The sequence below is a fragment of the Chelmon rostratus genome, chromosome 13 (genome assembly GCF_017976325.1).
Source record: "Chelmon rostratus isolate fCheRos1 chromosome 13, fCheRos1.pri, whole genome shotgun sequence".
NCBI classification, from domain to species: Eukaryota; Metazoa; Chordata; class Actinopteri; order Chaetodontiformes; family Chaetodontidae; genus Chelmon; species Chelmon rostratus.
Window position 1 is genome coordinate 10,116,950 of NC_055670.1, and position 27,457 is coordinate 10,144,406.

Below are 27,457 nucleotides of genomic sequence, written 5' to 3' on the forward strand. Positions count from 1 at the left end.
AAACGACACAGTCAGAAGTATAACAAACAACATTTAATCTTTACGATCCCACCAAATGTTCATGTTAGGAAAATTACCATATTTATATTACAATGAAAACAAATGTCAGTATATTTCTGGTCTAATCAAATGGTTTATTTTCAAATAAATGAATCTAGGTGAAGTGGAGCATTTGAACTGCTCTCTAAACTGTAAAATACTGGAATGTAACCCAGGACCTGTGACCGCAGCAAGGATCTGCTACAGTGAGACCTTTGATCCAAAGTGTTTATATTCTGTCCTGTTGGCAGCTTGGGGCGGTTCAATAATTAGTAGATTTGTGACACGAGCAGTGTTAGATTAGATATATATTTAAACTCTTAGGGAGGAGGGGAGGTCAAGTTCATTCAGCTGATATAAATACAAAGAGAATCAGTGCATTGTGTGAACGTATGATGTATGAAAGGTAAAGAGTTTTTTGCAATAGTTGATAAATGCATAAAACAGATTAACAGCTTGAAAAGTCATATTATAGTATATTAAGTCATAAAAATAGATTTTGTAAGAGCATTGGATAAAAGGAGCAGGATAATACTGTCAAGAGTATCAATAATTGTTCAAGACCTCTAATGAGACATTCTTCTGTTGGCGGAGACGCAGTGTTAGTGGCTGTGGGCTGTACACCTTAAACAATAAAAGCACCAGAGTGACTGAAGCAGTGCATACACACGGGCATCTTTGGTTCAGCTGTAGTGTTCGGTTAACGATGTGTCAGAGTAGCTGAGGTAATAAGTTAAACAGTAAGCACCAATCCACATTTAACACAAAAATACCTGTTTTCCCATAATGCTGCCGGGTTCATTCTGGGGCTTCTCCTGTTTCATCTACAGTGGGACATTTCACTAAAAGCTCAAGGCGTTGCACAGTCATTGCATATCTCTGTGGCTCTGTGGCTAAATCAGTATTTCCCCTTGGTCTGGTTTACTACACGGATGGAGAGACGACGCTCGGCCGCTGTCGACCGAACAGCTTCTTGGCGTCAGCGCCGCTGCAGAGTCTTTTACAAGTTCTTCATGCAGACCTGGCAGCGGCTGATGCGAGACAGGAGCTGGCCCGCTTTGAGCGTCTCTGATGCCGGATCACTGTGGAACGACTGAAGTACGGTGGTCAGCCAGAAGCTGTGCTTGTTAGCAAAGTAGTGACATGTGCCTTTGGCCCCGTTACACTCGATGAATGGTGTTGTGCGGAAGTCCTCCAGGCAGGAGCCAGGCGATGACAAGGACTGACCCCCGCCTTCATTTCCTGCGGCTGTATGCTGTGGAGACAAAGGTGAGAGGGAAGGAAGTCACCAAAGCCAGCCAGCAATTGATTTACTAACAAGTATTGTGTCTGTAGCCAAAGCCTGCCATCGCCTACTCCTCTGTGGCTTACAGCTCCAAAAAACCAAAAACACATCAGTGTGCACGTTTTCCACTGAACACGAGAACCTCAGTTAACTTTGAATAATTTAACCTCCTGCTGCCAGAAATAGTGACTAAAAACTAGTTCCAAACAAATACACAATTTACTCCTGTTTGGAAACCAGCAACCCGCAGAACTTAATGAGCAGGAAGATGTTCTTTGGCTTTTTGTTTTGTTTTTGCCATGGCAGATAATGTAGCAGCTTTGATGTTATGGCTCCTGATCTTTTCATTTAAACATACTTGCTTGGACCAAAACCCACCATGAGAAAGGAGTAGCCGATCCACAGGCTGCGCCAGCCCGCAGGACACTTTGGGATGGTGATGTCCTGGCTGTGGACTGCGATGGCGACTGATGGAGCTTCGCATACTGAGCAGCGGCTGATGTATGGTTTGATGTCTCCCTCTTCTACAGGCATCATAGGAAGAGGAGCAGTGGTGGACAGCCAGAAGGACTTATCATTCCTGCTGGCGTAGTAACAAATGTCTCCAGGATTGCAGTACAGGAAGGGCATGGTGTTGAACCGGGGGAGGCAGGAGCCGGCCAGACCTGAAAAAGACAAATAAACAAATGAAACTTTGAAAAAAGGAAGACATGCTAATTTATATGCCACATTTCATACACAAACTAAAGTATTTTTACACAACAAATAAATTATATTACACAACAGATACATGCTTACACATTTAAAACAGAATTTTAAAAGATGAAAACAGAAAAGATGATTGGGTTATCATAGACTCATGCAAAAATAATCCTTGTCGATCTTCACTTATGACCCACTAGAGGTGTGTGGTGGTGTATCTATCTACAGAAACCCTGCCTGTATTTTATTATTTCTTCTTATTTTGCTACACACCCTGTGTGTAGCCCCCAGCCAATTACAGTGCACAGGTGAGGTCAGGACTTTGTAAGAAGGGAAAAAAGGACGCAGCAGCACGCATGCATGAGGAAACTACAAAGACAGCGGACACAGCACCAGAAACAACAGTTCCAGCACAGCATACCTTGAACATGTAGTGGAGTGCTAAACATTTTTAACCTTTAAAGTGAACTTGGCTGCCACTGTTATGGGATAATGGTGAATGCTAAACATATAGAGGAATAATATATCTACCTTAATTCTGCTAACATTAGTCAGCATAAGCTGCTGGTAAAACTCCTGAATATGTTGAGCTGAGCAAGTATGCATTACATAACGTCTGAATTCAACTATTTTGAAATGGAAACACGTGTTGCTTCCTCTTTCAAAAGTTACATAATCTCATTTTAAAGGTGGTTAAATTTTGAGCAAGCACATTGCTTGTAAGTCACTCGATGTTACGAACTGGTGTGCCCAATGAAATTAGACTTTGAGGATGGAAAACAAGCCGTGGGAAGGATTAAATCCCAGCTGAGCACACCGACAGCACTGCCTCAGTACACAAGAGATGGCCGAGACTATTCTCTTTCTTTTTTCAGCCCCATCATGCCAGTGTAGCACTACAGGGAATGTGAAACACTGGATTAAATGCCCCCAAATCAGACTCTGCCAGCAGTGAGATCTGATGAGGCCGGCCACTGTGGAATGTCTTCTGGTTCATTGGATTACAATGTCAATTTTGCAATTTAATGTGGGAATGTCGGCCAGACCATCAACGCATTCAGACGGGACAGACAGGACTGTACTGTAACACACTCACACGGGCATATGTCGAGACAGCGCACTGATAAAGATCAAATTCCTATTACACAGATGTACTTGATTCATATACCCCACAGAACACAGACATGTCACTGAGAACACCACATACGGTTTCATAGTTGACCCTGACTTACCCAGATCCTGGTTGTGGGCCTTTTCCTGACCCTCGAAGTACAGAAGACTGTAGCCGTCCCACAGTTTAGACATGCCCACCGGACACATGGGTGTCTGTTGTGACTGACTGTGTTTCACCAGCAAGTAACCCACGCTGACGCTGCGGCCAGGCATGCCGGGTAGCCCAGGGATACCAGGGTTGCCACGGCGACCTGGAGGGACGATGAGTTCAGATCCGTGTTGTGCAAAATCAACCATTTTCAATTATTTATCCAAACGTAAACATACTGTTCACAACTGATGCATCATAATGCTTTCATAACATCTCTCAAACCCTGTCAACTATCTCTGCTAAGATAATTACACAAAAAAAACCCAAAAACAGACCTCTAACCCTGGCTCAATGTGAGTAATTTTCAGATTGATGCTTATTTATTCTCGAAACCAACTTTCATCAAAAACTTCTTGCTTACTGGTTCCCTGCTTAAAACTCCACATACTTTAAATCCTTTAATCCAGGCTTATTAACCTAATCCTGAAGTGCCCCACAGTGTCAGACGCACCTTCCATGCCTTGCAGACCGGGGTGGCCCATTTGTCCGACATCTCCACGGAATCCAGGCACCCCTGGTCTACCACTAATCCCAGGCATACCCTTCTGTCCAATGGGTCCCATCAAACCTGTACAAGATTAGAGGATACATGTATGCTGCTGAGTTGGATGTTAAAAATATGCCCCATTTACTCCTGATATTAAAACGGGATCTCCGTTTTAATTATCATTATCCGGATAATGAACCATCTGATCTTGCCTTTGCATTTGCACCTGATATTTTTAATGTGTTGTTGTTAGCATCACTGAGATCAGATCTTTGCCCTCCACAGCAAAACCTGCATGTGAGTAATTTGAAGTGGTGGCAAACCAGACTCCCTTAAAAAAACACAGAGTTTTGTGAGTTGTTGAGTTAAACTTGAACTGAAACACTGCTACGATGAATTCTTAATTATTTGTTCCCCCTTGGAAATTCGGCCACTGTCATACATAAAGTTATTCCTTTCTTTGTATAAAACAGTTTCAGTTCGCTCTGTGGTGTAGGCTAATGTGTGACTAAATGAATTACACGCTTTGTTAACAGCAGATCAGCTGCTCAGAGGAGTGCAACGCACACCATTGCACATGCAATTATTTCTTACTGTTTATCTTTCATTTTCCATCTGTACCACTTACAGATTTCAGCAGCAGCAGTAAAGGGGGTGTTATGGATGCTCAACAACAAATGCATTATTAGAATAACTGACCTGCATCCCCATGTGGACCCTGTGGCCCTTGTCTCCCTCTAAACCCATTTGGTCCTTGGATACCCCGTGGTCCTGGAAGGCCCCTCTCTCCTGGAATTTTGATGGGAAGTGGAGGAGAACCCTGGTTGCCTGGCAGCCCACGAAAACCTGCAGCACGGAAAAATTATGTAACGACAAAGACCAAAAACACAGAAGCACATATCTGGTAACTAGTAAGTGGCTGGTGTATTTTGTCAAAGTGCAGAATCTACCTGGGGGTCCAGTGTTTCCTTTTGGACCAGCTGGCCCTCTTTCTCCCTTCACACCGGCCACACCAGGGACTCCCATCAGTCCTTGCTCTCCTTTCACTCCTGTAAGAGGAAAAAAGGCATATCACACAGATAGTAGCTGGTGATCATATTGTCAAGCTGAGTGGGCCTGCAGACAGGTGCATTCAGAGTTTATTCATATGGTTTTATTAGTATGCCATGATGCCTCTTGTCCTGTACTACGAGCTCACCAAGGCAAGATCCCAATAGGGTTTGTTTATAAAGTCAATAAAGTTCACTCAGCCAAAATTTCCATAAACTAAACTGCCAGCTACTGCTACTGTCAGAGTCTTATCCTGGACAAGCTCCTGTACTGCTTACCCTTCTTCCCAGAAACACCATTTGGCCCCCTGTATCCAAATGGACCTTGATCTCCTTTGAATCCTTTCCTACCAGGGAGTCCAGGGTACCCATTGGGTCCTGATACGCCCTTTTCTCCAGGGGGACCATCCACACCCGGAAATCCTCTGGCTCCGGGGAAGCCTAAGAGACAAATCATTCATTGTAAATGCATATAGTTGAAAGGCGAACAAGAATTACTCAGCGTCCAAACGAGACAGCTACTGTTGCCACGGTCACAACTACAACTACTGTAACTGAGAGTTATCAGCCGAGGACAACATCAACAAACACACAGCAAAAATGTGATGGGGTGTCCTGGGAGCTTAGTGGTTAAGATGCAGATCATACAACCATAATGTTTCATTCCAGCCAGAAGCCTTTATTACATGCCAACCTTCTATCATGTGCCATGTTTCCTGTCTGTATCACTATTCAATAAAGACAAAATAAAAAATAAAAATGTTAAGTATGAGAATAATAATTATAATGGTGAAACATTTATCCAAGGAAGTATCACTGAGACCACCTTATTTTAGACTTTTATGAGATACAGGCTGTATCTGAAACCATCATTTACTGTCTGCTACATTTGAATTCTGAGGTTGTAAATTTCATTTCCATTGGATGTACACTACTTTCTGCTGACAACCCAACAATGCAACTGACTAAACAGCTGTCAGTGATGATGCAAAAGGATGCAATAAGTGTCTGAAATGAATTGAGAGTCCATGATATGAGGAGCAGTGAATGAGAGAAAAAACTTTTAGCTCCTTTTACGCGACCTTTTATTCAGCCTCGCTGCAGCGTATATAAAACATACGAGCAAAGTTGACAGGTCTTCTTTATGACAGTATTCTGTTTTAAAAAGGGCTTTTGATCAAAATATATCTTCTCACCTTGATACCCGTTAGGCCCTGCAAAGCCAAGGTCCCCTCTGGATCCTGGTCTGTCTGGGGTCCCGTTTGGTCCTACGGGGCCACGGAGTCCTGGTGGTCCGGGTTGACCTTGGTCACCTGAACAAGTGAAACACGATCTTGAGATGGTTGCAGCATAAGTTATCTGGTACAGTGCATCACTTTACTGAGAGCTCAGCAGGTTTGTTAGACGGCCTAAATCGCTCCATTAATGCAGAAGAGGTATGGTTTACCTAGAGGTCCCTGGAGGCCTTTCAAACCCGCTGTACCAGGAAAACCTGGCTGGTTGTTGGGGTCACCGCCCTCTCCCTTCTCCCCTTTGGCCCCCGGCTCCCCAGCTGGTCCAGTGATATCCAGACCTGATAAAAACACAAACAGGAAACACGTGTCTTAGCCTAGCAGAAAAAGTGAGACACTTTGACGGTCAGATTGTATGTTCATGTTGGACGCCGTTACTCTGAATGTAGTATCTGGCTAATTTTTTCACTTGCACCATTATGGTAGAGTATATTCTAGCAGTGAAAGGCACACACAGAGGTGGTTGAATACCTGGTGTTCCGGGGACACCCTTTTGTCCCTTCAGTCCATGCAATCCGTAAAGACCCTTCAGTCCAGGGAAACCTGCGCACATTTGCATAGATTAGATGGAGGAATACGGTCGACAGCACAGTATGTAGCTAAAGAGAAAGAAAGAGAGGGCACAGGCCTGATCACCTTACCCCTGTTTCCTGGGAAGCCAGGGAAGCCTGGAGGTCCTTCTTTTCCAGGAATTCCAGGAAAGCCTTTTTGACCTTGGTTACCAGGAGTTCCCTGCTGCCCATCTGGACCTGCAGCAAACAAAAATGTTGTTGATAAGATTGTGAACTGCAATGTAGTTCTGCTGCAATGTTCAGTATAACATTTAAAATAATACAGCGTGTGACGGGGGGTTAATGGGAGTCTCTTACCTGCGTATCCTAATATTCCTGAGTCACCTGTTCCTCCTTTTTTCCCTTCAATACCATCAAAACCAGGTGAACCCCTGTCCCCAGGTTGTCCAAGTACTCCTTTCTGGCCTGTAAAGGGTGTATCAAACATATCATATCAGCCAAGAATTTTGAAGTGGCCCCGTTCACCACCAGAGAAGACACGAAAGCTGTATGAGCTACAGTTTGTACCTGGATCTCCTGAAAAGCCTTGCTCTCCTCTCAATCCGGTCACTCCTGGAAGGTCTGTACGAGAGCCTTTCTCACCTATGACAATATACAGAATTTACTATCAATTAAAATATTCTCATCACAGTCACTTTATAACTAGCGCTTTGACGCCCATCTGTCTGGAGTTTAAATTTGAAGTTGTACCTCTGATTCCCTTCTTTCCTTTCTCTCCTGATGCACCATACGCACCAGGGCTTCCTTTCAGTCCCTTAAAAGTAACAAATTAACAATTAACAGACATATTAAACATTCATATAGAATCTAGCATTGTTGCATGGGATGATCAAGGTAAGAAATGTATTGAACATGTTTTTGTAGCTATAAAGCAATAGTGAAATGACACAAATGATGACATAGTGGCAGAGTGAGTGCAATAACTGAAATTAATAGATTTAGTACAGTAGTAAAGGGACACGAAGTGAGACAGGTTGCAAAAAGAATGGTCAAACTGCAGAGGCTGAGATACCCTGTGTTCTCTATTACATCTTTACTAGACCTTCACTGCTTTCAAACTAACTCCTGACCAGTTTGCAGTAGAACTGAACCTGCAATAACTGAATTTTTGGCTACTTGGAGGCAGCGGAAACAAGCTATGAACTCAGTACTGACACGTTGTTACCACCTTTGAAATCCAGTAGATATGAAGCAACATTAGTGTTCATGCAGAGTTTTGTGCCTGGACACTTCTTTTGGCTCAGTTTTGGTCTCTGCTAACTCCGCCATGTTCACCAGGTAGTTGCTAACTGTGTGTACAGTACGTCTGCCGCAGCTGGAAATGCGACGAGAGTGATGCGAGTGAATCAAAACAGTAAGTTTGTGGGCAGTAAAACCACAACAACAAACCTGCAGAGCTGAGGGAAACTGAGTAATAATTCTCTGGCGCTTCCTCACCACAAACAACCAGTTTGACTCTGCTCACCTTGGTCCCAGACATTCCCTCAAAACCAGTAATTCCTCGATTTCCAGTTATGCCTGGCATTCCTTTCATCCCTGGCAGCCCCTGTGCACCTGGATCTCCAGAGGAACCTTTGTCATTGCTGGGGTCTCCAGGAAGACCATGAGCTCCCTCGTAGCCCGGCACACCAGGGAAACCTTTCGTGCCTGTAGAAAAGGGTCGGATGTGAGGAAGCGAAGTCTGAGAGGCCAGAGGAGGGATGTAAAGGAAAGGAAAGAGTGACTGATGTCAGGTTGCGGATGCACACCTCTCGGCCCAGTGAAACCCTGAGTTCCTGGAGGTCCGAGGTCTCCCTTGGCTCCCTTCATGTCAACGATCATCTGGGCTGGGATGTGTGGCTTCTCCCCTGGCCGTCCTCTCAGACCACGATCACCTGGCAGACAGTCATGCTTATGAGAGATTTGTGGTCTCAGCAGACCACAGCACACATAAGGACCCATATTGGAACTGAACAGTCTCACCTTTCGCTCCTTTTGGACCTGTTTCTCCTTTCAGGCCAACTTGGCCTAGCAGTCCAGGTTCTCCTACCTGCCCGCTAAAGCCCTTCAACCCTTGATTTCCCCTGATCCCCTGAAAGCCTGCCATGCCGGAAGACCCTTTGTATCCTGGGAAAGAGAAGGGCCATCAAAAGTCACACAATGCGAACTTTTCTGACCAGAACTACTTGAATAAAGTACAAATGACCTAGAGTAGATGATCAAAGTAAGTATCAGAGGAACAAACCCTTCATTCCTGGAAGTCCTGGGCGTCCATCTCCACCAGACTGTCCTGGGTTACCTGCTGGGCCATACTCTCCAGTGACGCCATCAGCGCCGTACTCCCCTGCGGTGCCTTTTAATCCTATTGGGCCGGGAGGGCCCGGGTCTCCTTCAGTACCCCTCTCTCCAGAGAAACCTGGTGAGCAGGATGGCGTACCAGAAGGAAAAAACATGTCAGACACGAACAGGGATGTTTCTGAGAAGCAGTGTGTCTGTGTGTATGTTTGTCTAACCTGGCTGTCCAGTACTACCACGCAACCCAGGCGGACCCGGGCTCCCAGGATCACCGGGATAGCCATATTTACCCGCTGGCCCGGGTCTTCCTTCCTCCCCCTGCAGGCCTGAAGGGCCACTCTCACCCTTGAAGCCAATCATACCGGGCATGCCGGCCACTCCTGGAGGAATGAAGGAAAAAGCAAATAGCTCTGAAATCCTTTATCCTGTCAAATGATCCCACTAATACTGAAACTAAGGCAACAAGGCAAAGCAGGACGAAGTGACTGGTAGGTTAAATAAACTGTTGGGTTTGAATATAAGGAAGTGACAAGATGAAGACATAGCTAACCTGGAAAGCCTGGCGGTCCTTGTTCACCACTCTGCCCTTTATTCCCTTGAAGTCCAGGCAACCCTTGGTCACCAGGGGGCCCTGGAGACGCTCCTAAGATCTCTCCATGAACACCCTTTTCACCTTGCACCCCGTACCGGCCGGGCACACCGGGCAGTCCAGGGATTCCTACTGACCCTGTGCTGCCAGGAACCCCCAAGTCTCCACGGGAGCCAGGAAAACCTGTATTGGAAAACCATAAATGTTAATAAGGAAAATCAATCAGGGCCACAGACAATATTTAAATCAAAGATTAGTTCGTCAGTTCTTACCTGGTGGTCCAGGACGGCCACCTATGCCTTGTTCTCCTGCTTCTCCTTTCTCACCCTGTGCTCCAAGAGGACCCTGTGGTCCTTTTTGACCTGGAAGACCTGTTGGTTCACAAATTAGAAACAAGGCATCAAAAATGACTCAGACCAAGTATCCAACAGGCAACATTCAGCACTAGTTCCTTTTGTTACCTGGGAAACCGGGTTGTCCAGTCAGTCCTGGAGGTCCAGGCAGTCCAGGGGGTCCTGGAATAGCATTGCAAGGACCTGAGAACGAAATAACAGTCGTCAGGGCAACATCATGGTTGTATATAAAGCTGTTTACTTGGAACTGACTATTTTGATGCTTTGAGTGCTTTCTCTCTGCTGCCCAGCGTGTTTTTCAGAAAATGGATTTATCGTTACATTAGCTGATCTCTCAGTTCACACTGTAAACAATTCATCATGCACACGAGTCCAATAATCCAGATGCAAAGCACAACGGAGTTGTTATGAAGGGAGCAATAAGTTGAAAACGTCATTATACCAGCTACCTGTTACATCCACCTGTCCTCCATCTCCTGTCGGACTACAGCCGCCTTTCAGTTGCAAATGAGAGAGAATGAAAGAGAGAGGCATTCGGAACAAGAGTTACTCACAAGCACAAGCATTATCTCAAACAAGCTTCGCTGCAGCTGGTTTGAGGGATGCAGCCTGTGCATCAAGCTGACAACAGGAGGCGAAGACAGAAAAATACACAAAACGGCAAATACATACGTCTCATGCTGTTTTTCTCTCCTTTTTTAATCACAAGCTATTAATGTTCATTCACTGCTTTGCATTAAATTACAAAAGAGAGTGTTTTAAGAGAGGCGAGGTAAAAATTAAATACTTAGTAGAGTGAAAACAGGTAAAACCGCTGTAAGGAGATAAAGCCTTGAAGGAGAAATACAGAACACCATATTGAGATTGAACAAAGGAGGTAGTCAGCTGCCTCGCCCTCACCTGGGCTGCCAGGTGTTCCTGGAAATCCATGATAGCCTGCGAGGCCGTCATCACCAGGTAAACCACGTTGGCCTTTGATGCCCTGGAGGTCTGCACCTGGTTCTCCACTCAGCCCGGCTGCACCGGGGCGACCAGGCAGGCCTGGGAAACCTTTGTCCCCACGCTCTCCGCTGGCAGCATCTCCCTGTGGACATCATGAGAGATGATGTCAGTTTAGCTGAGACCCTCAGCTAAAGAGGGTCTAATGCACCCTAATGCACATATTAACACTGGAATGATATGATGAGTGTGCAGAATATGAAACTGTCATCGTGTAGATGAGCAGTGGACTCACTGGAAAACCTCGGGTCCCAGGGAAACCAGGCAGACCAGCTCGGCCTGGAGCACCCGGTGCTCCCGGCTCACCATAATGCCCAGGGACCCCTACCTCTCCAGAATTGCCTGTAGTGACACACATACATGCATAGACACACACATAAAATCATGCACCAACACACACATACACATCAACATGCATCATCATCATCATCAACAGCAGACATGTACAGCTGGTGCTGATCTGAAAAGAGATGGAGTAAAAGGTCCACTGCACCTTTCTGCGTGGCCACGCTCGTGTCCCCTTTTCTACCCTTTGGGCCTGGCACACCACTGAGTCCAGGAGATCCCTGCAAGACAACACAGAAAAGTCTGAGGGGACGGACAAAAAGCAAAGAATGACTGAAGAACGAATGACTCGACTATTCTTACGTGGAATCCGTCCTCTCCTGGGGGACCTGGGACTCCTACATCACCCTCCTGACCAAACTCTCCGGTCATCCCAGCATCGCCCGGCTCACCAGCAGGGCCAGGTGGCCCCATGACAGAGGTTACATGGGCGCATTCACATTCCCCATGATCACCTAAATTACACCCACAGGTCAGCAGCATAGTATATATGTAGTATATCATGAATTTAACCGACTTTCATCTGTTTGTGTTGTGAACCAATGATCCATCATGATTCCAACAATCCTCTTTTGCATGAACAGTAACACCACAGCACCTTTCACTCCTTTAGCGCCTGCGTTGCCGGGTCGTCCTCTCCCACCGGGAGCCCCCTTGAAGAACTCAGCCCCTAGAGACAGATGGAAATACAGTAAAGGAGCAGACATTTAAAACTAAAAAGAGAAGAAAAGAGAGGAAGATTAAATATTTAAAACCTCACAGATACAAACTCTCTCACTCTCTCACTCACTCACATGTTCCTTTCGGTCCCGGAGGACCAATGGCCCCCGGGCGCCCTCTGGATCCTGGGGGTCCTGGACTGACTGCAGGATGTCCTGGCTCTCCTTGTGGGCCCTTGTCTCCTGCCTCCCCCTTCATACCAAATGGCCCCATGAAGTCCAGCACTGACAGACACAAAAAGAGATGAAAAGGAGATTTTTATTTCTGGCGTCGGGCCAAAACTCTCGACTGCTCAGTTCATCAGAGGTTTCACTTCTCTTGCTGAGCACTGCTGTGATAACTGACTTTACTTTGTTCACGCCTGCTGAAGCAGCTACTGTATGATGAAAAATGTGTTATGTCAACAAAAAAATCAAGATATTTTGTAATGCTGTCTCGTATGTTTTGTATATAAATAATCAGGAAAGAATCTGTGCCACCTGATAGAGTCAAGGTAGCTGGAGCGTATGTGACTTGTTTCATCTTGATAAACTAGAAACCTAAATCTGTAAAAGGGTTGTACTAGATTTTAGGGAGATTCTACATTATAATAAAATGGCCGATCACATTCTCTGCAAACACAACACACACAGTCGTACACACAGAGTTTCACTAACTGTCACTGGAGACCAGCTCTGCGTCTGACAGTCATCATCTGTGGTGCTACAGAGGAAACTTTATATGTAAGTAAAAGTATCAATACCACAAAGTAAAAATAATCAGGAAAATGGCCCTCGACTAGAACACCACACTATATTTCACATCATAGATTGTTAGTATTCTACATACAGTTAGGCAGTAAAGTGTTTCCCAATCTAGGGGTCAGGGGTCAGGCTTCCTCCAATGGGTGACAGCATAAATCTGAGGGGTCATGAGATGATTGGCAGGGTAGGAAAGAAGAAGAAAAAAAGTTCTGCTCCAAAACTCAGCAGATTTTTGGGACTTTTCACTAATCTGTGGGTTTTGTGAAAATAATTTAATCTCTCTGGGCCTCTGACGGGGATTTAAATTAAATCATCATCAGGGTTTTATTAGTGTATCAATAAAACACATTTATCATGTCATCAGCTTATCATTTTATTGTTCTATTCAACATGCCAGTAGCTGTAGCTGTCACACAAGTGTCATGGAGTAAAAAGGACAAGTACAAGCACCTCAAATTTGTACTTCAGTACCACACTGGAGTAAATGTACTTAGTTACTTTCAGTCTGTCCTCTTCCCAGGTCTTGCAGAACATTGCACTGAACTCTTTAAAGATTTATCTCATATCATATAATATGTACTTTAGTTAATATGGTCATTATGTCACTTCAGATTGCGATTCTATTAATGTTACGACAGTATCAGATACTATATGTATGACATGTACTGCACGCCTGCCTGTCTGTCTGTGAAGAGGAATCCCTCATCTGTTCTTCATCTTGAGTGTTTTTGTGTTGAGTTTTGTGATTCTGGGATGAAACTGACTTCAACACTTGATATGATGGTTCTTTACTCGTGTTAGTGCTGTAACAGCAGAGTCTGTGGATGAATCTCACTGTACAGCTTCAGTTTACAGACCTAGTTGCTGTGATTCAGAGGCGGGGCGTCCTGCGGGACCAGGGAAGCCTTGGTCTCCGATCGGGCCACTCTCGCCTTGTGGACCCTGCTCACCAGGAGGACCGGGAGGACCACCTTATCAAGTTCAAGCATGATGAAAAGAAACAGTTATTAGCACCTAAGCAACAGGTTAAAACAGTTGTGTCAGAGTGCACGTTAACACTCATCAAACTGGCTGATTGACTGTATTAATAAACGTACCCCCTGAAGACCAAGGCCAAAAGGATCCTGATGAAATCAGCTCTCCTGGATCACCTCTGACTCCCTGAAACACAAACTTAATGTCAGTCTTTCAGCGTTCAGTGGCTGCAGCTTCACCTGTCATTTCAGTCTGAGGATGAAGATCAGGTGTGACTGGGTGAGATTACATGCTGGATGTGCACACATGTCTTGAAAATGACACACATCCTGTTGTTGTAATCTGTGTTGGTCTTGCAGTGTCCTGTGGCTGGATTCACACTGACGAGGTTCAAGTCAGAATTTGAAAACCAGTTGATAACATGAGCAAAATGCTGTTATTGTGGAGTTAAGTAACATGATAATACATATTGGATATTACCAAACTGCAAGCACAACTCTTACGTAGCCTGAAAGCTGCTAAATTCACTTTATTCCAAACTGTCTGAAGCTGTGTGATGTCAGCCTGAACCAGATGTCATTTTTTTAGATTCAAAGCTTCTATTGAGGTTTTTGAATGAAGCTTCGATTGTCATATTTTATGATGTCTCCCCAAACAAATCCACAGTTTGAATTAAGTCATTTGTTGGATTGTAAATCAAATGTTTTATATAACTTGTCAGTTGTGTCAACATAAATACATGTTGCTGCTGACTTCAGGACTTAACAGTGCCCCGGAGTTATTGAAAATTGGATCACACAGGTAAATAATAGATGCGCAACATTATGAGTGAAGTTTAGGAGCTTCAAACTAGTCGGTGCAGCCCGAGTATGATGTTCACACTGAGTGAAATATTCAGTATTTTCATGGCAGTACTGTTTCAACACATGGAAATATTCTGCATGATGTCTTGTACATAAATTTACACATTTTCCAAAAATTCAGCACTGGAAATTTTGCGATCTGAGAGTTTAAAAGAAACTTCTGTGGGTTTGAACATGGTAAAATGAGTAACATGAGCTTGTTATAACAGTCAGTTGTCCCACCAGAGTTTAAGAGGACACGTTCCTTTTTTAAAAAAGTTGTTTTTGCAAGAAGAAGGACGAGACTAAACGAGATAATACGTTTCCTGGTCCAACTCCAGTTAATGATTGGCTCCAACAAAGTCTTGCTTTGTGCATCCTGCAATGAGTCCCGGTGTGGCATCACACTGCTAATCAGTGTTAGAAGAAGTATTCAGATCCTTCTTATGTACTGCAATATAAAAATATTCCATAACTACTAGAAGCTCTGTATTGACAAGCAAAATGTACTTCATGTTTTATGAGTAAAAGTCAGAAAAAAGGAGAAACATGGCACCTGTGAGCATCCTGTGAGTACCTGTGTTTGAGGTGGAGGTAACTTGAACTACTTTACATCCTGTTGTGTAGGTTTGATCTATAACACTGCATCAGAATTTATTTCCTCATCATATGTTTTGAATGATTAAGCTTATTATGTAAAGTAACTAACTTTAGCAAATAAATGTAAAGGGGTAAAAAGTATAATATTTCCCTTTTATTGTAGTGGAGTAGATGAGTAAAGTAACATGAAATGAAAAGTATACGTACCTCAACTTAAAGATTAAGAGCAGTACTTGATTAAATGTACTTAGTTACATTCTACTACTGCTGATAATGGTGTATAAGAAGAAAGAAAACTGTGAATTGCACATGGTGAGTGTGCATGGTTTTGTCAGTCAGATATGGGTTTAGCTGCGTAATCAGTGATCACAGTAAGTCCATTCTCACCTTGAGACCATCTCTGCCTTTTGGTCCTGGTTCACCGAGATCCCCCTGAGAAAGAGTCGCCATCGCAAAGTCATAAAATGACATTTAACTTGCTCAGACAGTCATTTGATACAACATCTTTCATCTCTGGCACAAACATACCTTTGGTCCAGGACGCCCATCTGCACCAGGTGCACCCTAGAACAGCATCCGAAACAACACATCATACAGAGTGAACACATGGACGGAGGACAGCTTCTGGTTGAATTGTGCAGATGTGTGCTCACCCGTGGTCCAGGGAATCCCATTACACCAGTTTCTCCTTTGTTGTCGGCCTGAAATAACCGAACAAAAGGGAAGATGAGCAGAGGAAATGACATGCTGAGGTATAAATGTCTGCATGTGTCCAACATAGCAATGTGTGACCGTTCATAAGTGATCGCATACCTGAGCTCCTGTTTCTCCTTTAAGACCTTTCTGTCCGGGAGGTCCCTGAAATAATGAATGAGGAGGATTATTTGTGCATGTGCCAGCATCCATAACACTCCTGTTTATATTTCATGCTTTAGAGACCATCCTTGAATGTCATTACAGTAGGTTAGTGAATAATGATGAGCAGGTTTTGCTGATGTACAGACCGGGGGTCCATAGGGGGGCAGAGTATGTGGATGAGTGGAGTTTCCTGGAAGGCCTGGTGGTCCGATGTCCCCCTGTGGTTTAAGAAGGAGGTGCAACAAAAGTCAGCCGGCTGAGAGAGAAATAAAATCATCATCAAGTACGCAGTTCCTTTGCTTAAATTAAAGTACAAAACCAACAGCTTCAAAATACTCCATTACAAGTAAAAGTCCTGCAATCAAAATCCAACTGAAGTAAAAGTACAGAAGTATTAGCGGCAAAAGCTACTTCAAGTTTCAAAGTAAAAGTCCTTGTTATGCAGCAAAATTGCCACTGTGACTGAAATGTTATCAAACATCACATGACTAGATTATTATGACTGATGCTGGAATGTGTGATCAGATCTTTACTGCTGTAGCTGGTCGAGTGGAGCTAGTGTTTACTCCTTATTTACAGTTAGGTAGCGTAGGCTACTGGTTCCCAACTCAGGGGTCAGCCCCCTCTACAAGGCCACAAACTCAATCTGAGGGGTCATGAGTAGATTAAAAACAATATTCTGGTAAATCAGTCAGTTGAAATGAAAGTGAAGTTTAAAGAAAAATCTTTAGTAGGACTGCCTAGTTTGTTGGAAACCAATGATTTTATCCTTAAGAATGTATGCATGTATGTGTTTTATAAGATTATCATGTGTTTTTTTTTTTAATCTTAAAACCTTAATCTGAAAAGTAAAGAGAAACTACAGCTGCCACATAAATGCAGTGGAGTTGAAGTAGCATTAAATGGAAATACTCTAGTAAAGTACAAGTATCTCAAAGCTGTACTTAAGTATGAGGAAATGTGCAGCAGCAGCAAACAGTTTTGTTTCCATAGTATCTGCCTTACAGCAATGACTTATACTAATACAAATATATGTTAGCATGGCAAACACAGTCACTCACTTGGTCTCCTCTGAGTCCTTTAAGCACTTTGGTCATAGTGCCCTGCCCAGAAGAACAAACAAAACCTGATGCCGCATTCGTAAATTCACATTCCTATTTGATAACACTGCATGCAGTATTTACACAGTCATACATGAATTCTCTTTAATATAATATTAGATAAATACTGCTGCCGCCTTACCTTTGGTCCAGGGGGACCTGGAGGCCCTGGGGGACCCTGAAAGAAGATGCAAACAAGGTCCTAATAAGCACTTTGCATCATAATAGACTTCACAAACTAGTCTTCTCCTGACACATTACACAAGTATGTCAAAATACTCTGCTATGATTAATACTTTGTGTTACACATTTTTGAGTGGAGGGGATCATTGGGACATTGTTCACTCTCACACACTCACACACACACACACACACACACACACACACACACACACACACACCCACCTTTGGTCCTTGGAAGCCACTGTTACCTGGCCACCCTTCCTTTCCTGGAGGCCCCTGACAAAAATCAAATGAACGAGAGAAAATGAGAACAGAAAATTAAGTAAAAGAAAGATTCAGATGATGTGTTGCAAACATGATATGAATATCATGTGTAGCTATCATGATCTGATCATTCCTCTGGGATCAGCATCCATAATCTGAATAATGTGACTTACAAATATCCCGTTGATCCCTGGTGTGCCTGGATCTCCCTGTGGAGAGATGGTCAAAGACTTGTGAAGCTAAAATCGACAAGACTTTGTTTTATGACTCAGGACTTCTTCAGAACTGGAGTCATTCCTCACCCTGAAGCGCTCCATGTACACACTCAGCTCCAGAGAGTCTCCCTTTGCTCCCTTCCTGCCTGGCTGCCCCTGAGAGATGGCAACAAAAACATGAAGAGTAATGGTCAGTAACGGGAAATCTAATTCTGTTTCACTATTCATGCAGACTTGGAGTTGCACCTACAGGAAATCCAGGTGCGCCATTAAAGCCGGGTTGCCCTGAGAAGCCTGCTTCTCCCTGTGTCCCGTTGCAGCCGTCTGCACCTGGCTTCCCCCTGGGCCCAGCTTGTCCTGGGTGGCCCTACAAACGTCAAAATCACAGCAGTCAGAGCTCAACACAGCATACAGTGAACTTCCATTGCATTCACCCGGACTGATGGATGGACTTACAGGGATGCCATCGTTTCCAGAAAAGCCAGGAACGCCGGTCATTCCCTGTGGAGCCACAAGAGTCACACATTAAATAAGAAGACACACAAGACTGCGACTGTGACTTCTAACCAAAAGACAAGAGTATTTTACCACATGTCCTTTAGGACCGATGATGCCGCCACGGCCACGGTCACCTTTCTGCCCCTTTGGTCCTTGGATGCCTGAATCACCTGGTCTCCCCGGAGGCCCCTGAGAGCCCTGATGACCAAGAGGCCCAGGGGAACCCTGAGATTGGAGAGATAGAAAAAAAAAAGAGTTGATCCACTTGAAGTCAAGGTGGAATAGACTAAATAAACTGCCAGCTGCTTCATGTTAGCTCACAGTTTGGAGCATCATTTATCAGAATCAAATATAACTTAATTTCTATTTATCAGTTTATGTCATGAGTGTCAGGAGTTTAACAAACTGAGCTCACACTGGTGATTTCTGGGGTAACAACAAAATCAAACTTACCTGTTCAAAACAGAGAAGAGAGGATTTAGAAGAGAATAGGACATGTGTTACAAACAGTTTAGAACCAAAGCATCACAACAATGCAACGACAAACACGACAAACCACAACTGTCAAAGCATAAAAACCTTTCCCACACTCTCACTTGGAAACTGCTTGCATTTTCTGATTGGCTCACAAGGGGGAGACAAACACCTTTTCCTTCGTCCAGGGGACAAAGCTCTCGCTCTTCAGCTCTCTACACCCATCCAGTGGCCAAACAGTGTGCTCACACATGTCCACTGTCTGAGATCAGCTGGCAGATAAAACTGACTCAGAGTCAGAGAAGCCACAGAAGCAACCAAATACATGGGAACGTACATAAGTGACTTCCTATATTCTTCTTTTCTGCCCGGATACAGATTTAAACCTGCGTGCTGACATATCTTTTTGCTCTTTATCCCTCTTAGATCCACACACACAAAACACACACACACACACACAGATGCACACACACACAGATGCACACACACACAATGTTATTACAAGACATGCCATAAAGAGCCGTGAGGAGGTGAAGCTAAGGTAGATAAATCCAGACTCTGCTGTCAAATGTGGCGTTATTGAAAAAAGAGAGTCAAAGTTTAACATCAGAGTAAACGGCCGTTCAAAGAGGACCTTTAATTGCCTTCTGTTTCAAAGTGCAGACATCCTCCTTATCCGCAAGCTAAATATAACAGTTTGATTATGATACTCAGAGCGATGAAAGATAGAGGACAGGCAGGCCTATCTGGGGGGAAAATGTGAGTCTGGCAGTGGCAGAAGGAAGTTTCTGGCCTCCAACCCTCTGCTGCATTTTGAAACATCTCATCTTTATCTCCTAATAGAGAGATAGATTTGCGATGTGTCTGCAGGCTTGGCAGCGGAGGACGTGGCCTCTCTTCACCAGGATCGCTGCTTTGTGTCGACGAGGAGAACGCCAGCAGAGAGAAACACGCTTCAGCAAAGGGCCGGGAGCGCTGGGGTGCTGATCGGTGCCGGTGTGAAGGCAAGGAGCTTCACACACACACACACACACACACACACACACACACACACACACACACACACACACACACACACACACACACACACACACACACACACGTGTATCTCAGGATGGTCGGGGGACTGTACAGTGAGGGCAGAGAGTCGACAAGGGTTGGCGGGATGGAAACAGAATAATACCACGAACTTTTACAAGGGTCGAAAAACACGTGAGGGCCACGACACTCTGGGAATTGGGCGTGTTTGTGTGGTCGAGGAGTTCAGGGGGTCAGTGAGCGGTGACCTCGGGGGTCTGGGGGGGCTCCTTTGAGAACCAACAAACACAGAGATGGCGTTTGTCGCCGGACAGAAATTGCTCTGGGCCTTGTCATATGAGGCTGGAGCCAAGGGTCTTGAAGGAATTAATAAAACTGCAGGGAGCCTAAACAGTGTCAGACAACAATTCAAACAAGCTCACAGACAAATCAGATGCAGATAGTGTGAGATAAAGCCCCGGCCGAGCTTGTTTATAACCGATGGCTGGATGTGTGTGGACTCGTACACGCTCGTCTGCGCATGTGTGTTTTAGATATTCCCACAAGCGGCTTTTTGGAAGAGGAGGTGTGTGTTTGGTCTTTGCTTCAGTCTCGACTATGAAGCTGCTCCTGTCAGTCCTGTCAAAACAACTCAAACTCCATGTGACTATCATGTGTTGAGGACTGAGCAGTCAGACGCTCAGTCCCAGTGTGATAACATCAACACATCTTTACCGGTGTGGCAATGAAACCACTAAAGTGGCGCTTCTGTAATACTCAGGATCATTTATGATAAATCATTCTGTTTAACTTTTAATCTTATCATCATCACAGATGGGAAAAACACAACCTAGAATGACAAAAAGAAGGAATCACAACATGATTTGCTGCATGATTAAGAGCTTTTGGTACCACAGAGTTTTAAAGACAACTCAAATGAAACAGCGTGATGCCAGACTGCTGGGGGCGTCCGGAGAACAGCTTTGAGCTACATGCTAACGTCAGCTGGCTAACATGCTGAGGTTTGCCTAGTGTGCCTAACAATCATTAACATGTCAAAAACAGCCATAAAAACAGGCAGAATCACAAACAGTCAGAAAACAGCAGTTCAGAGTTCAAAAGTCTGCAAGAAATCATCATGATGCCTGACAAGAACTGTTACTGACACAGACTAAATCACAGTACATCACGATATTACTGAGATTATTCCAGCACTAACACTGATGTCTGTTTAGTGTGTGTGTGCGTGCGTGTGTGTACATCTCAGCAGAACACAACAGTGACTCCCAGTCCTCTTTGTCATTCGATGTGGTTTCTTTGGTTTTCCTTTCAATAATAATAAAACACAGAATAAGTCATTTGCTCCTTCTAGTCAGGATTAAAGATGAAGTTTACATTTGGAAGCAAACTGAAGTTTTCCTTTGCTCTGAAACCTCATGTTCACCATTGATATGGTGGAAAAACGACCCTCTGGCAAATGAAGTAAAGTGAACTCTATCAACACACCCCTACAGATGTAAATCACCGTCCTCATAAAAAGGATGCTGACACATGTTCTAATTTTGCTATAATTCACATAGAGGGAAAAGTCAAATATTCAGTGACGGACGGGAGCGGTGAAGTGAACCAGAGTGTCCCAAAAATGGCTTGTTTCTGACACAAACTGCGTGTGTGTGTGTGTGTGTGTGTGTGTGTGTGTGTACAAGCATCTACGTGCATAAGAGATCCTTGTCTAGAGCACTTGCATGGAACACTATGTGCACTGGTCTGTATCTTTCTGCATGGCTTAAACAGAGTGCTGATAAATACCAGTCTCCTTTCTGATAACGAGGGAGAAGTTTCTAAGTGCATACTTGTGTGTGTGAGTGTGTGTGTGTGTGTGTGTGTGTGTGTGTGTGTGTGTGTATAATTGTACAGCTATCTTTGTGAGAACCAATTTGAGTTTTAGACCTTGGGAGAGAGGACACTTTGAGGCCGACCCTCAAAGGGCTGTTTGAGGGTTCAGACTTGGTTTTAAGGGGCAGGTTATCATTGAGGTCATGTTGTACTGATTATATTCAAATGTGTTACTAATATTCTTCTAATTACTTTTTTTTAAATCATTATTTCCTCTTTGAATGAGCTGGGTAAAACATTAAAAGCAGCTGCTGTCAGTATGATGCAGGTCCAGTTAAACAACACATGTTAAATTAACATCTCTCTGCAGTGTCAATCATAACTCAACATTGTTATCTTTGTAGAGATAAAATCTATGGCTGAGCATTTGTATCGGATAAAGTGGCCACTGTGTGCAAAAGGATAACAATAATATTAGGACTATCCTATTGCGCTCAAGTCTAAATGAAGCAGACCACATATGGCATACTGTAGCTCTGTGGGCTTCATTGTTACCCCTCTGCATCTTCTCCTGGCCTGAATCTCTCTCCAGTCCTGCCCACTCTTTCATTAAAGTCCTCCACGGCTTCACTTCCTTCATACCTCCATACCCCATTCTTATCTTCTCACACTACTTCCACCGAGCATTTCCTCCCCTCCTGTCCAAACTCTGGAGTGCTCTCACATCCCTTTGCATCTCTTCCGACCCTGCCTGTGTTCCTTCTCTTCCTGTCTCTGCTGGGCTGTTAGTGAACACATGTAAGCCTACAAACCAGCCAGTCACACACGATATGAGAAAATAACATAAAAGACGGCGAAAAGGGCAATGGGGGCAAACATGAAAGGCACTGAAATGGTCAGCGGTAGCAACAACACAAAATGAAAAACGCTGAGATGAGTGGATGGATGGATGATAAAAACTTAAACTAAAAGACTGGCCAGAAAAGTGATGGTGTTGTAAAATTCTGAACCTGTGTAAAGAGGGAGCCTGAAATCTAGAACAGAGGAAGTCGAGGGCTCTTGGATTCGGGTCTATTTAGGTCTTTGAAGACGGGTCATGACTTCACCAGATTTTGAAGCTCAGGAGACATGTGCTGCCCTCTGGCTCCTTCCTGTACCTGCAGCCGTCTGTGCTCTGTTATTTATCCTTTCTGTCACAGACGGCTCACCTCATACCTTCAGCCTCCTGTCTCGTGAGCTTCATAACGGGATACGATGAGCCATCAATCAGCTGTCCGATCTACTGGAGTCACCGGGGGAAGAGAAGGAAATGAGGCATGCAGAGGGTAGATCACAGCTGACCCGACGTTTAACCTCTGATTGGAGTCGAGTTGTATTTGTAGATAGTGAAGTCCAGTCCAGTTTATTAACTGCACTGTATACGGCTAATTTGTTTCAGAGGGCTGCACAACATATGACATCCTCGGCCATTCGTGAGGGTGAGGATCTGTTGCTTTTCTTTGTCTTATGTCATAGTTAAATGGGAATTTTTGGGATTTGGACTGTTGTTTGATGAAACAAGTTACCTGTATCAGGCGTTTTTCATTATTTTCTGACATTTCATAGACCAAGAGAAGATATATGGCAGCGTGTATGACAATGAAATAACTGTCAGCTGCAGACCTCATATTAAGTGTAGTGAGTTAAAGACTTTCAGACAATTATATGAACTGAGTTTTATTTTTCACTTTAACCTGCCTCTGTGCTACCCACCCACCCAAAAACACCCCTGCTGCATGTTTTCTATCCGAGCATTACCCAAACTTCTTCATCTACGCAGCCTGCTTTGAAATAATTTTTATCACTATTACTATTGCTGAATCAACAACAAAACATCAAGAGGAAACATCCAATCATGCCTATAAACGGTCCATGTGTTACAGCACCACACACACATACACACACACACACACACACAAAATATGACTCTAGATTTGTGTATGTGTGCATGTGTGTGTGTGTGATGCGTGATGTGTGATGTGTGTTAATGTGAGGGAGTAAGGTCGGATCTGGGTGTAATTAGGCCATAAAGAAGTATGTGTAAACTCATTTTTAGACAGATGACAGTGAGTTTCTCCAAATTATACAGTTCTGGAATTTGAATGGCCTTCATGAATGTCTTCAGAGTAAACGGCTGTAGTCATGTCCCTTTAGAACATGCATTTAAGGTCTGAGCCTAGACTAGATAAATAAGAAGGACTGAAAGAAAGACAGACAGAACTAGAGGTGTGTGACAGGAGGAGATGAGAACAGACTGGAATGACACAATTGATAGAACAAAGCGCGACTCTGAATATACACAAGAAATCAGGACTGACTAGAGGAGCGGCTGTAAAAGAGCAATAAAATTAAACACCAGCCCTTCCCACGCCAGTCTGCCAACTGGTGTCTGCTTTTTATCCAATCACTTCTCACCTCATTTGAGGAGTATAAACGACCACACACACAAACACGCATGCACACACGCACACGCACACGCACACACACACACAGCGTGGGTAAGCGACTTAAGTGACTGAGACTTAAATGTGGGATGATGGGATGTTGATAGTGAAAAAAAATCTCTTTCTGTTTCTGCAACAAGGCAGAAAGAATAACAGACAAAATATATATTGCACACACACACACACACACACACACACACATATATACATGTATATACATGTATATATATATTCTTTCATAAATCGTATGTGTCCCTGACAGCGACATGTACCAGCTCCATCTTTTGCAGCTGTTGGAATGTGTGGGGAGGATTTTGGACAGTCTCCTCCAGTTAAACCCGACATGTGCGAGTCCTGATATACGGAGCTGGTGCCCGCTGCATAGCAGAGCTTCACAGATGATTTGAAGCAAACATCTCAACTAAAAAATGTGGTTGACACAAAAAGCATATTCTCTCACGTACTATACTCCTCATGGTATCAAACCACGAGGATTTGCTCTAATTTGTTTTGCTCTTCTGTTGCCAGATGTCTCCAGAAACAATGTCTCTGCTTATCTGGGAAACACACAACAAACATGCTCTGAGTTTGTCTTCAGGGTTTGCACTTTCATTCGCAGAGAGAAGATCCAAAAAAACTGTCTGTGAAAACAGAAATGTCCCTAAAATGAATCAAAAGCTGCCTGCATGGATTACAAGGAAGTGAGATACAAATCTTGTTTTTGCTGACCTCCAGTGGTTCAACATCTCACCTTGTATGTCTTAGCGTACCACAGGGTGTGTCAGTACACCATGACATCAGTGCTGGGTGGGGTTACAGGTGCAAGAGAGCTCTCTTCTGACCACACCCAACGACACTCATCAGTGATGCACAAGACCTAAAACTTTCAACCACAGACGGCAGTAACGCCCTGCTTTTCAACCTGGTACTGTGTTATGTTACTTTTAAATGTTCAGATATATAGAATAAATTTAAACCCAAGCCATTTTTTTTCACAGTGCAACACACTGTCTGGAAGTGTGAGCGATTTCCTACTTTTTAAGTACAGATAGATTTCCACTTCACTGCAGTACTCCTGCAAACCTAAGCAAGCGAGTAGCTTCATGACGTGTGACCCATATCAAGAAACCTCTGAGAAAACTCCTCCTCCTCACATTGTATAAAATGCAGTAACCTTAATCTCACTCTGTCCTCCCCCTGCGTGTATGTGGGCGTGTTTGCATTTCTCGTTCCTAAATCACAGATCTATTAAAAGTTCCTCCGTCTGACACCATAAATTTCATCTGGACCCAGTACGTCCCCTGGGGTGGACGGTTTGGGAACGACCCAGTAAGAACAGGATGGGAACACACAGTCCACAGCACAAACCTCTGACCTCAGAGAGGAATAAAATAAATCAATAAACAAATGGCCGGAAGCTCCCTCTGTTATTCCATCTGTCTGTCTGGAAAAACTGGGAACTACAGAGGACATTTTATAAATATTACAACAATTAATGGCTTTAATATGAAGAATTAATCAAAAGAAAAGGAAAGAACAACTGATAAACTGGGTCACTAGAGATAGGAGATCTGGGAAACATCAATGATATGTCTCGTAGGCAAACAAGATTTATATATTAATATTTAATATTTAATTAAACATTAAATATTTCCAAGATGCTGCGAATGTACCAGCTAGAATTAAAAATGTTCTGTCTTCTACTTGTTGTCCAGCCAGAGGACGATACTTAACACCTCCATCCTCAGTCACATGCATGCACGTGTTGGCTGTCACTCACATATAAACTGTGCTTCCATACCTCTTCGTCGGGGATATTCAACTGTACGTTTACTCGGTCACAAACAATGCTAATACCTAAAATCTCCTTGTGCTTGCCCTCCCGGGGCTTGTATATGCTGTACCTCATTAGAAATAACACTGGAATCTAAACAGAAAGGGTTGTGGTGAGGGAAGACTGATGCTGCGCAGCGAGGACATTATTCTGTGATGTCGTCAGTGTGGGACAGGCCGCCGACAGCCTCATGCATCCACAGAAACATCTACAGACCACAGCGAGCGCACTTGCATTCACACAACACTCGCTCGTGTAAACTCCTCTTAGTGAAGCTGCAGTCGAGGCGAGTCTGTGTGAGGTAGAGGAAGGTGGACAAACGAAGGCTGAGGTGTGCTTGAGACCAACTAGTCTGCATCCGAACAAGTCAAAAGTGTTCTGAATGCTCACAACCCAATGTGTTGCCATAGAAATGGATGAGACGTGTGATTCGAACAAATGGTTTTGGACTTTCTTTCCTCAAGTGTGGAGAGAGGTGGTTTCATCCACCCGACAAGCACTTTGCTCAAAGCACACTAACGTCTTCATTCGCTGAACATCATCAGTGGTTTAGCAGCAGAAATGATCTGCTTCCTGCATATTAGAGAAAGAATTAATCAAGAGAATGAGAGAAGAACGAAGGGAAGGAATGAAGGAAGTAAAGTTGAAAAGAACAAATGAAGGAAGGAAAGGTGGCGTGAAAAAAAGGGAGGTGGAAAGGGCAGGAGCGGAGATGTTAAAGATTGATTTAAGACAGGAAGGAATGAATTAAAGAAAGAAGAAGGAAGAAAAAGGGAAGGAAGAAGAAGAAGGAACACAAGGAGAGAAAGCTTTATCAAAGAAGAAGAGAGGAGAGGAAGAAAGGAAACAAGGAAGGAGGAAAAGAGGCCAAGAAGGTGAATTACAGCACAGTAAATGTCTGCCCTTTCTCTCAGACTCCCACAATTGGGCTTAGACTATGTGGTGGATTCGGTCCCACTGCTGTACGACCCAGCTCATATGTTTTTCTTGGATACATTTTTCTTGGACTCATTTCCTGAAGATCTGCATCCCCTTTACATGATGCTCGGGGGGGACTCAGCTCCCCTGGAGGGTTTGGGGAGATCAGGGGTTAGGGGAGAAGCTCGAGGGGCTCCGCTCAGAGGACAAAGAGGGTCCTCAACTGGATGCCCCAAGGAGGACTCAGGCAGAATAAATAAACATCTGTGGATGATGTTTAGATATCTATTAGAGTGTGTTTAGATCTCCTGGCTGAAGTCAGGGAGGTCAGCTTTCCCAATCCCCGGCTGGAGGAAACCGTCCTTCTAGATGACACATGGTGGATCAGAGCAGATATAAAATGATACGCTGACAGTTGCAGAAAAAGCAGCAAGGCCATGCAGGCTGCAGGTGGGACAGCGGCATATCAGTAACGGAATCTGATTAGAATTGCCTGTGAGAAAGTTGAAATTATTTGTTGACATGCAGACAAACCTTCAGCCAGACCTTCACGATCACCTCTGTTTCAACAACAAGTTCTTCTGACT

The 27,457-nt window shown here is 44.0% G+C and overlaps 1 protein-coding gene across 2 annotated transcripts in view; it reads right to left on the reverse strand.

Annotated features, from left to right (window-relative positions):
• Window positions 1–18: 18 nt before the first annotated feature.
• Window positions 19–27,457, reverse strand: part of col4a2 (collagen, type IV, alpha 2) — a 60,036-nt gene continuing 32,597 nt past the window's right edge. Inside the window, exons 5-48 of one of the 2 annotated variants that reach the window (XM_041950438.1) lie at window positions 18,399–18,533; window positions 18,267–18,311; window positions 18,061–18,177; window positions 17,898–17,966; window positions 17,769–17,804; window positions 17,554–17,607; window positions 17,291–17,326; window positions 17,110–17,151; window positions 16,195–16,266; window positions 16,004–16,048; window positions 15,844–15,891; window positions 15,719–15,754; window positions 15,578–15,622; window positions 13,871–13,934; window positions 13,631–13,744; window positions 12,105–12,254; window positions 11,909–11,980; window positions 11,614–11,765; window positions 11,459–11,531; window positions 11,201–11,307; window positions 10,867–11,050; window positions 10,416–10,460; window positions 10,075–10,149; window positions 9,886–9,984; window positions 9,575–9,796; window positions 9,243–9,404; window positions 8,975–9,145; window positions 8,713–8,856; window positions 8,499–8,624; window positions 8,216–8,397; window positions 7,441–7,504; window positions 7,258–7,332; window positions 7,048–7,155; window positions 6,820–6,927; window positions 6,650–6,721; window positions 6,334–6,459; window positions 6,083–6,199; window positions 5,166–5,327; window positions 4,788–4,886; window positions 4,537–4,683; window positions 3,802–3,918; window positions 3,259–3,450; window positions 1,703–1,989; window positions 19–1,294 (exon numbers count right to left, since the gene is read on the reverse strand). In XM_041950438.1, the coding sequence (XP_041806372.1) occupies window positions 1,040–1,294; window positions 1,703–1,989; window positions 3,259–3,450; window positions 3,802–3,918; window positions 4,537–4,683; window positions 4,788–4,886; window positions 5,166–5,327; window positions 6,083–6,199; window positions 6,334–6,459; window positions 6,650–6,721; window positions 6,820–6,927; window positions 7,048–7,155; window positions 7,258–7,332; window positions 7,441–7,504; window positions 8,216–8,397; window positions 8,499–8,624; window positions 8,713–8,856; window positions 8,975–9,145; window positions 9,243–9,404; window positions 9,575–9,796; window positions 9,886–9,984; window positions 10,075–10,149; window positions 10,416–10,460; window positions 10,867–11,050; window positions 11,201–11,307; window positions 11,459–11,531; window positions 11,614–11,765; window positions 11,909–11,980; window positions 12,105–12,254; window positions 13,631–13,744; window positions 13,871–13,934; window positions 15,578–15,622; window positions 15,719–15,754; window positions 15,844–15,891; window positions 16,004–16,048; window positions 16,195–16,266; window positions 17,110–17,151; window positions 17,291–17,326; window positions 17,554–17,607; window positions 17,769–17,804; window positions 17,898–17,966; window positions 18,061–18,177; window positions 18,267–18,311; window positions 18,399–18,533 (4,851 nt within the window). In that variant the 3' untranslated portion in view covers window positions 19–1,039. The remainder of the gene's footprint in view (window positions 1,295–1,702; window positions 1,990–3,258; window positions 3,451–3,801; window positions 3,919–4,536; window positions 4,684–4,787; window positions 4,887–5,165; window positions 5,328–6,082; window positions 6,200–6,333; window positions 6,460–6,649; window positions 6,722–6,819; window positions 6,928–7,047; window positions 7,156–7,257; window positions 7,333–7,440; window positions 7,505–8,215; window positions 8,398–8,498; window positions 8,625–8,712; window positions 8,857–8,974; window positions 9,146–9,242; window positions 9,405–9,574; window positions 9,797–9,885; window positions 9,985–10,074; window positions 10,150–10,415; window positions 10,461–10,866; window positions 11,051–11,200; window positions 11,308–11,458; window positions 11,532–11,613; window positions 11,766–11,908; window positions 11,981–12,104; window positions 12,255–13,630; window positions 13,745–13,870; window positions 13,935–15,577; window positions 15,623–15,718; window positions 15,755–15,843; window positions 15,892–16,003; window positions 16,049–16,194; window positions 16,267–17,109; window positions 17,152–17,290; window positions 17,327–17,553; window positions 17,608–17,768; window positions 17,805–17,897; window positions 17,967–18,060; window positions 18,178–18,266; window positions 18,312–18,398; window positions 18,534–27,457) is intronic. The other variant, XM_041950439.1, reaches the window with a different exon arrangement.